This window comes from Nelumbo nucifera, chromosome 1 (genome assembly GCF_055504915.1).
Source record: "Nelumbo nucifera cultivar China Antique chromosome 1, China Antique-T2T, whole genome shotgun sequence".
NCBI classification, from domain to species: domain Eukaryota; kingdom Viridiplantae; phylum Streptophyta; class Magnoliopsida; order Proteales; family Nelumbonaceae; genus Nelumbo; species Nelumbo nucifera.
In genome coordinates this window covers 53,945,025-53,961,906 of record NC_142649.1, presented here as the reverse complement: position 1 = coordinate 53,961,906, position 16,882 = coordinate 53,945,025, and the positions used below count along the sequence as shown (strand labels likewise).

Here is a 16,882-nt window from a genome sequence, read left to right as displayed (position 1 = left end):
GCCACCCTATCATCACCTCTGAATCCCCTTCAATTATAAGTTTCTCGATGTTCAATTCCTTAGCTTTTCGGGCTCCTTCCATAACTGCACATATCTCAGCTCTAAGGGAGTCACCCACTCCAATTGGGCCTGAGAACATAGCAGAGATGATCCCATTTTCATCTCTAAAAACACCCCCGATCCCTGATTGTCCCGGGTTTCCCCTACTGCATCCATTTAATTTCAAGAATCCACTAGGTGGGGGGGTCCAAGCCACACTCATTACTGACTTGGTCTGTGTGCAACTTGCAATTTCACCCTACTTCCTCAACATGTCATCCACAGTGTAATCTGTGAATATTTCCAGAGATTTCAGCCACTGTACCGCCCTAAACTGTATGATAGTCCTCAAATCTGCTGTCCCTCTCTGAGTTCCTGAGAATATCCTGGAGTTCCTTTCTTCCCATAGTGTCCAACATACTACAGCCCTTAGTCCTCTCCACATTGTCCTTCCCCTTTTTAACCGCCACCTGAAGAAGGAGGGGGTGAAAAGGCCCTGCATGTCTGAAGGGGGATTCCAGCTGCATCCAAACAAGGAGAAAGCCCAATCCCACAACGACCTCGCGAAGTGGCACAACACCATTAGGTGAAAACCAGTCTCCCCATCTGCTTTGCACAGAACACACCACTGAGGTGACAAGCAAGTATTAGCCCTCTTTACACATGGACAAACCCTTTCAGTTGATTTTCCCTCAGATGCATTTGTTTAATTTACACACACACACACACACACCAATCTTGCCCCTCCAAATTGGCATCCTCATCTTTCTGTTTTTTTAGAGAATGGTAAAGTATTTCATTAAATAAATTAAACCTGTATACAGACCTTGCCCAGTAAGGCACTGGACAAGGCAAGTATTAAATTTGTACATCACAAAAACAAAAAACCACTATTCCCCAAATCATACAAAAATACTGCTATGATCAGAAAAAAGAGCTAAAAGGAAGATTTTTGAATGACTTGTGTGTTGCCACCCATGAATATATCCTACCTCAATTGCCTTTTAGAACTATCTCTTCTGAACTAAACTTGTCTTCAAAAAGGCTCCTGTTTTTCTCTTTCAAATTGTCCACAGCACTGCTGCTGGTACAACTTTCCAAACAATCCTTCCTTTCCTTGACAAGCCACCCACCTTCCAGCTCTCTAGCAAAGCCATCAAATCCCTTGGTAAACACTGCTGAGTTCCAATCCCTTGCTGGTACAGTGCAAAAAAAATGCTCCACCTCCTCATAGTTGTTGCCACTCAGCACACATCTACTGGGTTCTACCATGAAACTTCTCTTTGATAATTTGTCATCTGTTAGGCACTTCCTCAAAACTGTCACCCACACAGATTTTGAGGGGAGCAGCTGATCTCCCGACTTTATCTTCAGTGAAAGAATCCTCCTCACCATTACACAGTCTGTTATAAAAAAGATTTGACTGAAATTTCCTGACTTCTCCCCTAACCAAATTCTCTTATCCCTCCTTGGACTGTCCACCCTAACTGTATTAAGGATCTGCATCAATTCTTCCCATTGCTCCACTTCCCAATCGTTTAGGTTCCTTCAAAAAATTGGATTCCAAATTCTCACACCTCCTTCCTGTGAGAACACCTCTGATACCAAGCATTCCTTGTTGAGAGAAACTAAAATTCCAAACTTTCCTTGTTGATAAAGTTGGAAATCTGTCCTTGAGAGGGCTACCCCCACACCATATCTCTTGCCAGAAACTAACTCTTGACCCATCCACACCATACTCCCACACCTCCTTCCTGAGAAATTCTCCAGTCAAAAGCTGGTGAATTTTGATTGGATATCAATGAAATTTGGGATTCAAGGAATGGAGATTGGGTGGAATTGGGATTTGAGAGATTGTCAGGGGGCATTTTGACTTTATGGCTTGTGGGATATAGGGCAAGGTTGGTTTTACAAGGGAGTTGCTTAATTCCAGTGGTGCTGGAGCATGTAGGTTCAAAGACAAAAGTGAGGCTTCATCCTGGATCATCAAAATAAAATTCTTAGGAGCTGCATTCCTTTTGCTATTTGTTGGGAGTTATGGAAGGAAAGAAATAGAAGAATTTTTTAAGGGAAGGTGAAGAGCAAGGTAAAAATAGTGGTGGTCATCAGCTCAAGGCTTGTGGATTTGGTTTTTTCTTCCAAAATTTTTGGCTGCAAATTGGAAGATTTTGGTTCAAAATTTTGGTCTTCTCTATCGGTTTATCGTGTGGGGTTTGAGTTTTACGGATTTTAGTTTGGTTCTTTTTTTTTTTTTTTGGAGTTTTATCTTTTGTATGGCTGGGTGGTGACTCCTTGTCACCCTTGACAATTGAACCTTTTTTTCATTAATAATTTTTCTTTCTAATTTATCTTCAAAAAAAATAAAAAAGAAACCACTCTTGACCCATCGCCTACTTCCAGCTTTATCCCCTGTTTGAAATCCCTTGCTGCTTTCTGTATGCCCCTCCACACTGCACATCCATAAATTGTGTTCCATATTTTATTTGATCTTTGCTACTTATTTTCTAGATGTATTGCTTCCTGATGGCCCAAGACTGTGTTTCATATTTTATTTCTGGTCATTTGATGTAATGACCATAATTTTTATACCAGTAACTGTGATCATTGTTCTATTAAAGTATTACCAATAGAAATAAAGAAGGCACAGAGATAACATTACATGTAGATATCAGTGGGTGGGTAGGGAGGCAAAAGCTTTGGCTGATTATCTTGCTCAAAAGGGGTCTACTAGGGATTGTTTATTATGGGCAGCCTTGTAATCTTTATTTCGGATCACTTGTAATGTTTAGGGGAGGCTGCATCTCGTGCCTCTCCAAGGGATCCTTGTAAAGCTTTAGTCCTCTTGATTAATGAAATCATTTTCAATTATCCAAAAAAAAAAAAGAGCTAGCCCATTGCTAATCTCCCTACATTTTCTATCAGAACAAAGTACAAAAGAAAAACCTTAACCCAGAAGATAAGTACCCCAGTTAGAGTATTTCTTCTGACTCCCTCTGTCTAGGGAATTGGCAAGAGAGTTTATGCTGATTGTTCGGTCCAGAAGAATCTTGCTTCAGGTGAATGCCAAGGTTTAGCCTCCCTGATCTGATGTTTTAGATATCAGGGAACTGTAGATCCATCTCTCAGCCAACTAAATATTGTCTTTGAGTACCTTTTCATTGTCAGATTCTCATACCTATGGACCTTTGCAATCATATGCCTAGTATAGTAGTATTGCTTCCCTTATTGAGTTATTTGAGTCTTCAATACCTATGGAGCCTGAGAAAATCACTCAAAACCAGAATAGGTAGAAAACCACTGTTTAGGAACCAGTGTTTAGGAAATAGGACCAGGCCCAGCAGTTGAACAAGTTGAACTGTGACTGGTCATATGTCTGGTTCGGTTGCACCCTAGAAACCGGAATAGGTAGAAAACCACTCAAAACCAGTTGACTGGCCGGTTTAACTGGAAAACTGGTGAACCGGTCCCTGTTTCCTAAAACCGCTTGGGTGTCAAATGTATGGAATTTTCAAAATGTAAATAACAAGATATGGTTGCATGTTGGGGGACATCTCAGGTGTAACTTTTCTGTTCCTTCATGTTGGGGACATGGTGAGTTCCTCCAAAGTCTTTTCCCAATGAATGGTTAATGGAGATAAGTAAAGTCTAGGGACTTAGATTTAATGGAGAATGCTCTTGTATTCTGCTATTCCTAAATTGTCCTAAAAGTGGCTGCTCTTGTGCATTTCCAAAATATCTTTGTCCTTTTTTTCTTGGGATTTGGGAAAAAGGATGGTCAGCATAGTGTGTCTATACATTGACTAGTAAAACACCTAACACCAAACAGCAAAAAGAAAGAAGGAAATGTACCCAATGCTAACAACAAATGGATAGGCGATTAGCAAATGATGGTGGTCTCACAGCTTCCCTTGTAAAAAAGCACAAATGGGGTGAGACGGTTCAAGGACTTCTTCCTTGGAATGGACCTCAAAGAATTATATTCTACTCCATTATATCTTATTAGCATAGATTTCAGTTGTTTCCTTCCATTCATGCATATACTGTGGCACATGTTAATTATTTCCTTATAATGGTGGGGAAGTTTGCCATGGTATTTGGTTTCATTTCCTATCCATATAGCTTCTCTCTCTCTCTCTTGTGGCATTTGGTGTATTTGCAAAATTTTGATTGGTCTTGTGATGCTGTTACTCAGTTTTCCAATGTTTTAGAATCCAGGAGCAATCTCAAAGTTGATCATAACTACCTGGCTAGCTCTTATCATATTGGGATCATTTCTGGGTTTACGTTGATTGCATCAAATCTGGAAAGTGCAATATCATCGGGAAAAATGGTAAGTTGTATTGTTGATTTTTACTTGTTTTTTTGTGGTGTTTGGAATTCTTTTGCAGTGGGAATATTTTTAGTTACGTTTGCTTTATGAATCTTGATTGCAGTGATGGGTTGGTTTGTTCTCTGAATCTTTTAACCTCTTCTGACATTTAGCTTTCATTTTACATTTATTGGTACGCCTAAAATGTTTAGTATTTCACAGGTTAAAGCAGTTATTATTGGTCTAGGAGCTGGCCTTCTTCCCATGTTTCTGCGAGCATGCATGCCGTTTCTGGAAATTGAGGTAATACTGAGTCTGCATTTTATTTTTCCACAAGTATTTTTCACAATTGTTTAGTATTTGGAACTCATCTGATCCATTCATACAGGTGGTGGAATTAGATCCTGTAATTTCAGATCTAGCAAGGGACCATTTTGGCTTCACTGAGGATAAGCAGTTGAAGGTGGTACCTGAAATTCCTTCAATGGTTTCTTTTAGTTAACGTATCAGTCAACTATCCTTGTCTTTTCTTATCAGTGACTAACCATTGTATTAACTATCTTGGAAATTGTTTCTATGGCTCAGTTTGGAAAGAGTACAAATACAAGTATGTACAGTGCAAATACATACAAAATAATACAAAATGGAGGGTTTTGCACTGTCCATATTTGTATTTGTACTCTTCCAAACTGAGCCTATGTTCCATCATTATTTTGCTCGAGGTTATATGTAGATTTTGAGAAAGAATTAAATGTATCTTTACAAGATTGTTAATGTGCCAAGCCCCCAAGTGGTGTCTTAACTCCTTTTTATCAGTCCTCCCAAGCTTTGAAACCATGTTATAATCATGATCCATGGGAAATTAATCCCCAAAACAGTTGGTTTCTGTGCACCCCTTGCCTAACTAGTGCATTAGATATCCCATTGGTAGATCTCTTCACCCAATTGAAACTTGTATACATTTCTCCAGCCAGCTGTGTAGCCTCTCTTTTAATGCATCTGTACATCCAAGAGCATTCCTTGGTGTTCTCCTTCCAGCTCACCGCTCCCTACCACCTTAGAGTCACCTTCCACCACTAGATTTTTAAAGTTCAATGATCTGACCAACCTCAATCCTTGCAGTAATGCATGTGGTTCAGTCCTAGTGAGGTCTCCATCCCCTATGGGTCCTGAAAACATCTTGAGTATACCGTTCAACTGTCTCTAGTTCAGTCCTACAACCATCAAAATTCAACTTTATGTGCCCTCTTGTCAGTGGTATCCAGTTGAAAGTCACTCTTGGCCGAGGAAGATGATGCAATCTTGTTCCAGCACCTAAAAAAAGTTAAATGAGAAGTGCACTAATGGTGGCCTAATTTTTACTGATTTCAATTTATGACTTCGATGGAGATGCTTTCAATGACTTGCCTCTTTTGAATGATATTTGTGTCGAAATATTCTTAAGTTTCTTTCTTCCCAAATTGTTCAAAGCACTGCAGCCCTAGTACATCTCCACAAAGTTTTTCCTCTGTCTTTTTGGTGCAGACAAAAAAGGAGGTCTTGGAAATCTCTTCCAAACACAATGGAGGATAGGGGTGCTCACGGTTCGGTTAATCAAACTGTTGGCTACTTTTTAAAATTTAACTGATACTACCGGTTTTTGCAATTCCTCGAACCAAAACCGAACTGGTACCACCAGTTAATCACAATTTCAGTTCGGGTTTTCGGTTTTTTTTGAGCACCCGTAATGGGGGAATCCACTTGCATCAAAAGAGAGAAGAAAAATCCTCAAATACCTAGCACAAAAGAACAGGAGATTAACAAATAGTAAGGGGACTCACAACTAGCTTTGAATAGAAAAGCACATATTAGGTGGAAGGCACCAATAAGGTTTCCTTTGGAGAGAGTCACAAATATTGATCTTCGCATGAAAAGTCTCCTAGTAAAAGGCCCTTTTTTAGGCCGTACCTGACCTCTCCATATAGTCTTTACTGGAAACTTCCAAAGAGACCTAGGACTCCTCAACAAATCCATGAAGAAAGCTACAAGAAAAGGAACCAAAGGGCACAAGTATAAAAAAAAAGGAGCCAGAAGGGCATGCAGTCCAACTCTTGGAGTCTAGGACAAAACCCTCTAGCAAGGAAATGAGTGATAAGATATTGGCCACTTTGTCATCCCTCAGCCCTTCTCAGACCAAGGTCCCAAACAAGTCCATTGATGGAAAGACACAAAGGGCAATAAAACAAAACTTTTTCAAGAATAAAGAGAATAATCTAGGAAACTTGTCTCTTAAAAGTTTGCTCCCCCCCACCATAAGTCGGTCTAAAACAAATTCTAGAACCACAGCAAGCATCATTCCTAATGTATCACAAGAAAAGTATAGCAAATTGCTTTCCAAGGAAGGGAAAAGGAGGTTCTTGCATGTAAGCTCGCATCCCAACCACTTAACAACAACCTATGGATACTTATAATGGAGTTCCACAAACTACTACTATCGTTAGGAAAGCTACCCAACCTGGACCCTCTTCTACCTTAGATTTACAGTCTCCCACTTAATCATTATGCCTGCTTTTTTTATAAACAAGTACATGCACCTGCAACCCACTTTGGGCCATCATGATTGTATATAGAGCTAAAATAAGGCTCTTAAACCCTGTGCTTGCATGTGGTTGAACCATGGAGGTCATAAATATTTGTCATTTAAGTTGTATTTAAATAATTTCTTGATTTATTATGTGGTTTAGTAGTTTCTAATTAAAATGTAGCTACATAATATTTTGGAATTAATTATTTATAAATACATTGTACATGTATATATTACATATCTGGGATAGACATTGTTAATGACCTTTTTATTGTAATATATGTATTTGGTTATTTATTTTTATTACCTAAACAACACCGGTTGTTGCAGAGCAATTGGCTTGCTTTGCTAGGGTAAAGCATCTAGATGTTGCCTGGCTGTTGCAACTACACTTATTTCTTATCAGGGGTTGCTTCTGGAAGAACATTAAAGTCAGGAGGGTTTAGACCACTTCCCAGTTTATCTCCTGGGAGATAGTCTGATCTTTGAGTGCTCTTGTACTATATTGGTCTTATCCTAAATTAGAAAAAATAGATGCAAGGGGTGCAGACAGGTTTATGGATCAATATATCAGATCATTAAGATCATTTGACTTGGCTGATATTTTTTGACTTATTAAATAGTGGTGTATCCCAAAATCCACCTGCTAGAATGTCCCCTAGGTGATTAGTTTGATTGTTGATAGATTTTGTGCAAATTTCTTTTATCCTAAACATATTAAAAAAAAGATGTGTGGGATCCAGACAAGTATATGGATCAGATGATTAAGATAATTTGACAAGGTTGTTCTTTTTTGACATATTAACTAATGGTGAATCCCAATGTCCTTATCATATTGCATGTCAACCATTTTATCACAGTGCTGGGGAACATTTTATATGAATACATTCAATCTTCTAAATCCTTCTGAATTGTTATAGGTACTAATTGCTGATGGAGTCGAGTTTGTTAGAAAGGTGGCAATTGGGGCATCTTCTAAGGTGAATGCTGATCTTGAAAATTTTGATGCTCTTTCAAAAGAACGTCCTACTGTTCCTAATGGGAGTCCAACTAAGTCACCTGCATGTGGCAAGAGCAGTCGTAAAATTGACATTCTAGTTGTTGATGCCGACTCTTCAGACTCAAGGTAATAGTTGTTGTTGAACGTATTTTCAAATCACTTTCTCAATCAAGAAGCAATTGTTTTTGATGTGCTATTTCTTGTTTTCTTATGTGCAGCTCTGGAATAACCTGTCCCCCTGCTGATTTTGTGGAAGAGTCTTTTCTTTTATCTGTGAAGGAATCCCTTTCTGAAGGAGGTCTCTTTGTTATTAATTTGGTTTCAAGGTCCCCGACCATTAGGGAGATGGTTGTTTCAAGGATGAAAGTGGTAAGAATAGAACTAATCCCCAACAATAAGGTATCAACAATTTGAGCAACCAGCTCAATTGGGTAGTACACACCATGACTTTAAGTATTTTTCTCCTACTTGTCCACCCAAGGAAAGAAAAGGGAGGGAGGGAATCATTGTGCCATTTTTCCTAAAATATTTCCTTTGCCAAATTATAATCAGTTGAGATTTTGTACCCAACTGATAGAGCTTTTGCTAGCTGACTATAATGTTTTCCATCTGTCTGGAAGAATATATATAGAGCTTTGTTTTTAATTTTATTTATTTATTATTGAAGATCCACATGAAACCTCTACCACTTGATGGGTTGCACCTTGTTTTTGGGCATGGATGGTTAATACCTAATTGGTTAGGGTGGGCTTTACAGGACCTCTTGTTATGAAGAAAAATCCTGTGTGAGGACTGAGGTAGTGATGATGCTTCAGACCCGAACAATAAGTTTCCTTAAGTTGCTGGCTAAGTTATAAGTTAGCCAAGTGGTCAGCTACTTATTTATTCTCTTTATGTATATTTGAACCAACAACATAATTCTACCCATTCATTTTTGATTCTCCAATTGAACTCTGTAGTGTTAAAGTGATTTTACAAAACAGTTGAAAATTACACCTACAGTAATTCAGATAATGCAAGAAAAGAGAGAAAGAGAAAGAAGAAAATAAGTTTCAGCAATAGGTTGTGGAAGAAGAAAAGAAGGGAAGAGAGAAAAGAAGAATTCAAACCTCTCTCTCTAGCCCCCTTTCATCACTTTTATTAATAGTTCTAAGTCTGAGTACAATTACTTGGATGCCCACACTAAAAAAGTAATTAAAGAAGGTCCATAACTAAGAAACATAACTTTTAAACACTACTTAAAGGAAATAAAGAACACTAGGGTCCATTCGGCCCATTCTCACACTCACTACACTCCCCCTCAAGCTGAGCATAGATATCAATCATGCCCAACTTGCTTACATAATGTTGAAGCTTTGCCTTTGGGACGCCCTTAGTTAGAAGATTTTCTAGATGCTCTTTTGATGCAATTGAAGGTAGGCACACCTCTCCTGAAGCCACTCTCTCCCATATAAAGTGTCTGTCTACCTCAATGTGCTTAGTTCTATCGTGTTGAGCTGGGTTGTGAGCAATGTTAATAGCAACTTGGTTATCACAATACAACATTAGTGGCTCGTCACATGAAACACTCATCTCATTAAGGAGAGATCTAAGCCATAACAACTCAGAAATACCATGGGCCATAAGCTCTATACTCAGCCTCAGTTGAAGATCTAACAACCACTGACTGCTTTTTACTTCTCCAGGAAACAATATTTCCGGCTACATAGCACAATATCCTAATGTGGATCTCCTGTCATCCACATTTCCTGCCCAATTAGCATCTGTATATGCTTCTACCTTCATGTGTCCATGTTTAGCAAATAATATACCCTTCCCGGGGTTTCCCTTAAGGTAGCATAACACCCTTTTTGCAACAGCCATATATATGTCTCTGGGAAGCATGCATGAACTGGCTGATGACACTCACAGCATATGAAATGTCTGGATGAGTCATACATAGATAAAGAAGTTTCCCCAGTAATCTCTGAAACACTCTCCTGTTAGTTAAAAGTTCTCCATCATTAGCTGAGAGTTTATGATTCACATCAATAGGGGTAGAGGCAGGTTTAGCATCAAGTTTTCTAGTCTCAGTAAGAAGGTCTAGCATATACTTCTGTTGAGAAATAAAGATACCTTCCTTGGACCTAGCAACCTCAATGCCTAGAAAATACCGCAACTTCCCTAAATATTTAATTTCAAATTCAGAATTGAGAAACTTCTTGAGAGCACTAACTTCTTCTATATCACTGCTAGTAACCACAATATCATCTACATAAACTATAATGAATGTCACTAGAGTGCCTTTTCTCTTAATAAAAAGAGGGTATGATTTGATTGAGTCTGAGTGTAGTCGAATTGAACAAGAGCAGTCCTAAACCTGTCTAACCAAGCACATGGAGATTGTTTCAGGCCATAAAGTGATTTCTTCAATCTACACACCTTACCTTGCATTTCCTTGCCATAGATGCCAAGAGGAAGGAACATATATACCTCTTCAGTGAGATCACCATTTAGGAATGCATTCTCAACATCAAATTGATACCAAGGCCAATCAGGATAAAAGAACTCTTACTGAAGTCATCTTAGTAACTGGAGAAAAGGTCTCAGTGTAGTCTATCCCATATACCTGGGTATATCCCTTGGCAACAAGCTGAGCCTTATACCTCTCAATTATCCCATCTACACGATACTTGGTAGTGAAAGCCCACTTGCACCCAATAGGTTCCTTCCCAGCTGGCAAGTCAACAATATCCCAGGTATTGTTTTTATGAAGGGCTTCTATTTCAGTACTCATAGCATCCCTGGCTAAGGCTTTTGAAATAGACTTTGGGATGGATTGAGAGGAAATGGAGGGTAGAAAAGCATAGTAGGATGGGGACAACAAGCTGTAGGAAAGGTGTTTGGAAATACAATGAGTTGTACATTTCCTCTTACCTTTTCTCAAAGCAATGGGTAGGTCAAGGTCTGGAAACGAGGGTGCTGGTGGAGGAGGTGATGGACATGTCCTCTCTTTAGTAATCGGGAGCGCTTGAGTCTCAACTGGAGGTGTGGGATCAACCTGTGTTTGCCTTAGCTTTTGCCGTTGGTACCACCTCTGGAGAATATGATGAATGGAAACAATTGGAGGACTAGCAGGAGGAGGGGGAGGAGCAGGAGTGGAAGACCTCAAAAGAGAGGATCTCTCCACGGGAATGGGGGTAACTGTGGAGGGCTCAACACAAGACTCAACTGGAGTTGGCAAAGGAAGGGATGAAGAAAACAACTCGAGATATCTCTCCCCCTTAGAAGGATGGCTATAGAAAAGAACCGACTCTACAAAGGTGACATCCATGGAAACAAATCGGGTGCCACTAATGGGATCAAAACAACCGTACCCTTTCTGTGTGGAGGCATCACCAAGGAAGATACACTTCTGAGCTTGGGGTCAAACTTGTGTCTTTTGGAGCTGGGAATGTGGACATAACAAGTGCAACCAAAGACCCTCAAAGGAATGGAGGAAATATCAACATTAGGAAAGAGGTTTGCAAAGGGAGATTTTGATCCCAAGACTCAAGAAGGCATGCAATTAATAAGGTAGGTAGCTGTTAAAACTGCATCACCCAAACTTCATAGGAACATGGGTAGCAAAAAGAATGCTCCTTGCAACTTCCACAATGTGTCTGTTTTTCCTTTTCGCTACTCCATTTTGTTGTGGAGTGCGTTACAAGAATTTTGATGAATAACCCCAAACTTCTCAAGATAGGAGGTAGTAAGGTCTTTCTCAAAATATTCCTTAGCATTGTCTGACCAGAATATTTTGATGTGGGTATTAAACTGAGTGAGCATGTGTTCATGGAACTGTTGCATAAGTTTAGGTACTTCAGCCCATGAGCGCATAAGGTAAATCCAAGTACATCGTGAAAAGTCATCAATAAATAGGATGAAATATTTATACCCACCCATACATGGTAAATGGTAAGGCCCCCACACATCAGAGTGAACAATATTAAAATGAATAGTTGATCTTTTATTACTTGAAGGATAAGTGTTCTTACAATGCTTTGAGAACTCACAAGACTCACAATGAAGACTCGATAGACTAATTCCTTTAAATATTTCTGGAAACAACTTAATCAATGAAGAAAAGGACAAATGACCCAAACAACTATGACATAACATAATACGACTAGTGGACTCTGAAACAAATGCAGTTCTCTTAGGTTGTACTTGGCTCTGCTCAGGCATGTCTATTAGATAAATCCCATTTGCCTCATGGCCACTCCTAATCACCTTCTGAGATTCCATGTCCTGAAAAACACAACATGAAGGAAAAAGGGTCACACTGCAATTAAGGGATTTAGTCAAATTACTAACTGAAAGCAAATTGGTAATAAGTTTCCGTACACGAAAAACAAATGATAAGGTTAGGGCATTAAAGGTTTTAATGTCTCCCTTTCCCATGATAGGGGCTAGAGAGTCATCGACAAGGGATATCTTATCTCGACCAAAAAGAAGTTGGTAAGAGGTGAATAGTTGTGAAACACTGGTCATATGGTTAGAAGCACCAGAATCAATTGTGCAAGGGGTTTTATGAGTACCTGAGATAGAAGCATGATGTGCAGTGGCATGAATGCCTAAGTGGGCATATGTAGAGGAAGGAACAGTCTTTGAAGGAGCTATAGCAGTGGACTCCAAGTGACTGATGATTCGGCCATACTTCTCATATTCAGCTGACTTCTCTCCACCCTGTCCTTGTTCACCTTGCGAAGAGGTGGCTGCATTTGCATTTTCACCTTTTCCAGTTTCAACCCTTTTCCCACCTTTTTCTTTCTTGAATCTTGTAGGAATGAGATTTGGATGCAACTTCTAATATGTGTCTTTAGTATGTTTAGGCATTTTGCAGTATTCACAGGTAACATCTTTCTTCCCAGTGCTAACCTTCGGCTTCATCCCCGCATTAGCATCGTGATCAACCTGCGGCTCAACAGACTGATCTTCTGCTCTCCTCACTACTCACCATAGCATATGCCTAAGATAAAGTCACCCCATCCTTTGCTAAAACATTCTGCCTCACAATATCATACTCCAAGTTGAGTCCGGTGAGGAACTCAAAGGCCCGATTTCTCTCCACCAACCTCCTATATGTTTCTGCATCCTTTGTGCAACTCCAAACAATTTGTGCAACCCCAAAGAGATTTCAGCATGGAGAAGTAGATTGCTAAGGGCTTCTCCCCTTGTCTAAGATTATTCACATCATGCTTCAATTTGTAGGCCCAAGCAACATTAAGCTTTTGGGAATAGGTCTTTGTGACACTTCCACACTTCTTTTGTAGTTGCCATCCACAGGTAATGTTAACTAATATGTGGTTGCATAGAATTCACTAACCATCTCACAACTGTGCAGTTTTCCTGCATCCACCTTTCATAGGTAGGATCATCCTCCTCCGGTTTCTTCTTGCTCCCGGTAATATAACCCCATTTTCCTCTATTACACACATGTATCTTAATAGATTGACTCCAAGCTAGATAATTGGTTCCATCTAGCTTCACAGTAGTCACAACTCCAAAAAGATTCTCCAATGACCCCCATGTCCAAACCCAGAATTTGTGGAATATTTGGTCGCTCCTCCAGTTTGCTCCATTGAGTAAACAGATGCAAACGAAAATCAAATTATGGTTTTACTAGGCTAGATTTACTGTTCTAAGCAAAGAACAACCTCTCAACCTCCAAAATTAGGGTTTCACAGGGTCCTACGGGATGGAGAGAAAGGTAGAAACTTCAACTGCCCCTTCCAGAGGTTCCATAATTCAATCCAACCAAAACCACCCCTAATAGAAATCAAAAGGCTTACCTCTGATCCCCAAGTGCTTGGTTCAAACTGTCTCTATGACTTGTAACAAGGTTTCTCCAATTATTTAGGGCTTTTGGGAAAAATCTCCAAGAACCTACCTTGGGCTTCAACTAAGGATGAAAAACCTCCACAAAACTCTCCAAAAGCCTTCCTAACTGGGCTGCATAAGTAGCTGATTGATCAACCGATCAATTCTCCATGCACACTATGTATGGGCAAAGGATGGAAAAAAAGTTGAAAGTGAGAACCCGCTCTGACACCAAGTTGAAAATTACACCTACAATAATTCAGATAATGCAAGAAAAGAAGAAAAGAAGAAAAGAGAGAAAGAGAAAGAAGAGGAAAAGAAGTTTCAGCAATAGGTTGTGGAAGAAGAAAAGAAGGGAAGAGAGAAAAGAAGAATTCCAACCTCTCTCTCTAGCCCCCTTTCATCACTTTTATTAATAATTCTAAGTCAAAGTACAATTACTTGGATGCACTTAATGGGGTGGCCAACACTAAAGAAATAATTAAAGAAAATAAAAGAAGGCTCATAAGGCCCATAACTAAGAAACATAACTTTTAAACACTACTTAAAGGAAATAAAGAACACTAGGTATCATTCGGCCCATTCTCACTACAAAAACAATCACTTTGGAATGAATGATATTAAGTTTTTGACCCATTGACAACAGCTTTGAATTCCACAGCGGAGTTCTCTTATGACCTTGGAAGCAATGTTTTAAAAGCGTAAGGCACAAAAAAGGCATAGGGGTCAATTTGTGCCTGAGGCGCAAGGTGCAAGGCGAGGCACGTGCTATTTTGAAGCAAGGCACAAAATTATAAAAAAAAAAGAATGTTAGAAAATTCAAAAAATGCCAAAAAATTCAAAAAAAAGAAAAATATTAAACATAGTATTAATAAAAAAATATAAACTTAAATTTTAAAATATTGTTTTAAAAAACCTATTATCTAAAATTAAAATACATAAACATAAGATGTAAAGCATATTCAAATGAGAATTTAAAAATAAAATCAAACATATAAAACATTTTTCAAGCATTTAAAACCTCTAATCTCTTTTTTCATTCAATTGCATTACTTCACGTAGCTAATGTAATGTAAAACATATTACATTCCTGATTCTACGAGTCGCCTTTGTGCCACACCCCTCGAGGCAAGGCCAAACAAGTCCATGTTAGGTCTTAAATTCTTAGTTTTCACACAAAAAATAATGATTTTATAGTTTTAATTGCTTTTTAAGAAGATGTTTTATTAGGATGAATGAATGAACAACATTACCAAATTGGGGGTTCTCGAGGGGTGTGGCATGGGGTCTGGGGGTAGAGCCCCCGGCCCAACCACTATGTTCAAAAAAAGCAAAAAAGCTTTAAATTTTTAAAAGGTGCACGCCTGGGCTGAGGCGCAAGGGCGTGCGCCTTTTGAAAGGGCTGCGCCTAGGAAGGGCGCCTTTTAAATCATTGCTTGGAAGCTACCCAAATCACATATGATGTACCCATTTGCATCCCTTATTGCACCTCCACCATCCCACAACCACTGATGCCTAGTTTTTTTTTTTTGATCAATAACAAGAAACTTTATTAAAGATATGAAACTATGTGAAGCTTAGGTACAAAGGGGAGGTAAAAAGACTTAACTCCCCATCAAAGAGTACAAGGAAAAAAATAAAAAATTAGCCCAAAAAATCGAATCCCTATTCACCCCTTGTTTTGCTAACCCATCAACAAAGGAATTAGCAGTCCTCTTCACCCAGTTGTAATGAACCACCATATCCCTAGTCAGCCATTTAAATTTATTCTTCTCATTGCTATAACTCCATAAGCCGCTGTCTCCCCCTTTTAGCCACCTAATCACCATCTCCGAGTCACTTTCAAGGACCAAACATCTGATGTTCAGCTCCCTTGCTCTTTGGATGCCTTCCAGGGCTGCGAGGATCTCAGCCCTAAGAGAGTCTCCTTCCCCAATTGGACCTGAAAATATAGCAATAATAGCCCCCACCTCATTCCTGAAAACTCCCCCAATCCCAGAAAGCCATGGATTCCTTAAACAACTATCCTCAAAATTCAGTTTTATGAACCCAGAAGGAGGGGACCAAAAAGGACTACAGCTTCTCTTACAGAGGGTAGAGGAAGCTATCTCCTTCCAATTTCTCACCAAATCAGCCACAGAATAATCTGAGAACAGTTCCATAGTTTTCAACCAATGTGCCACCCTTAACAGAATTAGATCTAATAAGTTTCCGATGGTTCTTTCCTTATCTGAAAATATTCGTGAGTTTCTTTCTTCCCATAGAGTCCAACACACTGCAGCCTTGATGCTTCTCCACATAGTCTTCCCTCTCTTCTTCGGCCATTTGAAAAAGGAGGGAGAGAACAAGCTTTGGACACTCCCAGGGGGTATCCAAACACACCCCAAAAGGGAAAAGACCCACTCCCAAACTGATTTAGCAACCAAACAAGTAACCATAAGGTGGTAACCAGTTTCCCCATCAGCTTTATAGAGAGTACATCTATTAGGAAGTAAACAAGAGTTGGGTCTCTTCTTCTGAAGTAGGTCATTTGTGTTAATTCTTTCTAGAAAAGATTCCCAACAAAAACTACCAACCCGAGGAGGAATGGGTTTACTCCAAATTTCTTTAACCGGGAAAGACAACCCAATGGGATCAGAAGGTTGAGTTAAAGTCTCAAAAAATGAGGCACAAGAGAAAACACCTGAAGAGGAGGGAACCCAAAATCTTGTGTCGTCCTTATTGGGATCCAAGAAAACATTTTCAAGGATAGATAACAAAGACAAAAGGTGGTCCAAGTTTGCATCCCTAATTGCCCTTCTCAGACCTAGGTTCCACCCAAACCTTGAAGGAGAGTCTGAGGGGCTTAAGAAGGAAGAAATGGGTTCATTTTTCAAATCAGAAAAAGGTTACAAAGAGGGAAATTGGTCCATCAGAGGTGAGTCCCCGACCCAAAGTTGTTCCCAAAATTTTATTTTTTTACCGGAGTTAAGACCATACCTAATACAAGGGGAAAAAACTTGAAGCAGATTGTGTATGGTTGACGAAGGAGAGGCGGCTGTAGTCCTTGCCAAGATTCTAGGTTCCCAACCATTGTTTTCCAACCCATGTATGCTAGCCACAATCTTTGTCCACAACTTGTCTCTTTCCA

The 16,882-nt window shown here is 39.4% G+C and overlaps 1 protein-coding gene across 4 annotated transcripts in view; it reads left to right on the top strand.

The window, feature by feature from the left end:
- The window catches only part of LOC104590319 (S-adenosyl-L-methionine-dependent methyltransferases superfamily protein), a 48,301-nt gene that overhangs the window by 19,729 nt on the left and 11,690 nt on the right, over positions 1–16,882 (top strand). For all 4 annotated transcript variants that reach the window (XM_088896782.1, XM_088896785.1, XM_088896783.1 and 1 more), the window contains 5 exons: positions 4,248–4,369; positions 4,571–4,651; positions 4,737–4,811; positions 7,832–8,037; positions 8,130–8,280. In XM_088896782.1, coding sequence (XP_088752908.1) covers positions 4,248–4,369; positions 4,571–4,651; positions 4,737–4,811; positions 7,832–8,037; positions 8,130–8,280 — 635 coding nt within the window. The remainder of the gene's footprint in view (positions 1–4,247; positions 4,370–4,570; positions 4,652–4,736; positions 4,812–7,831; positions 8,038–8,129; positions 8,281–16,882) is intronic.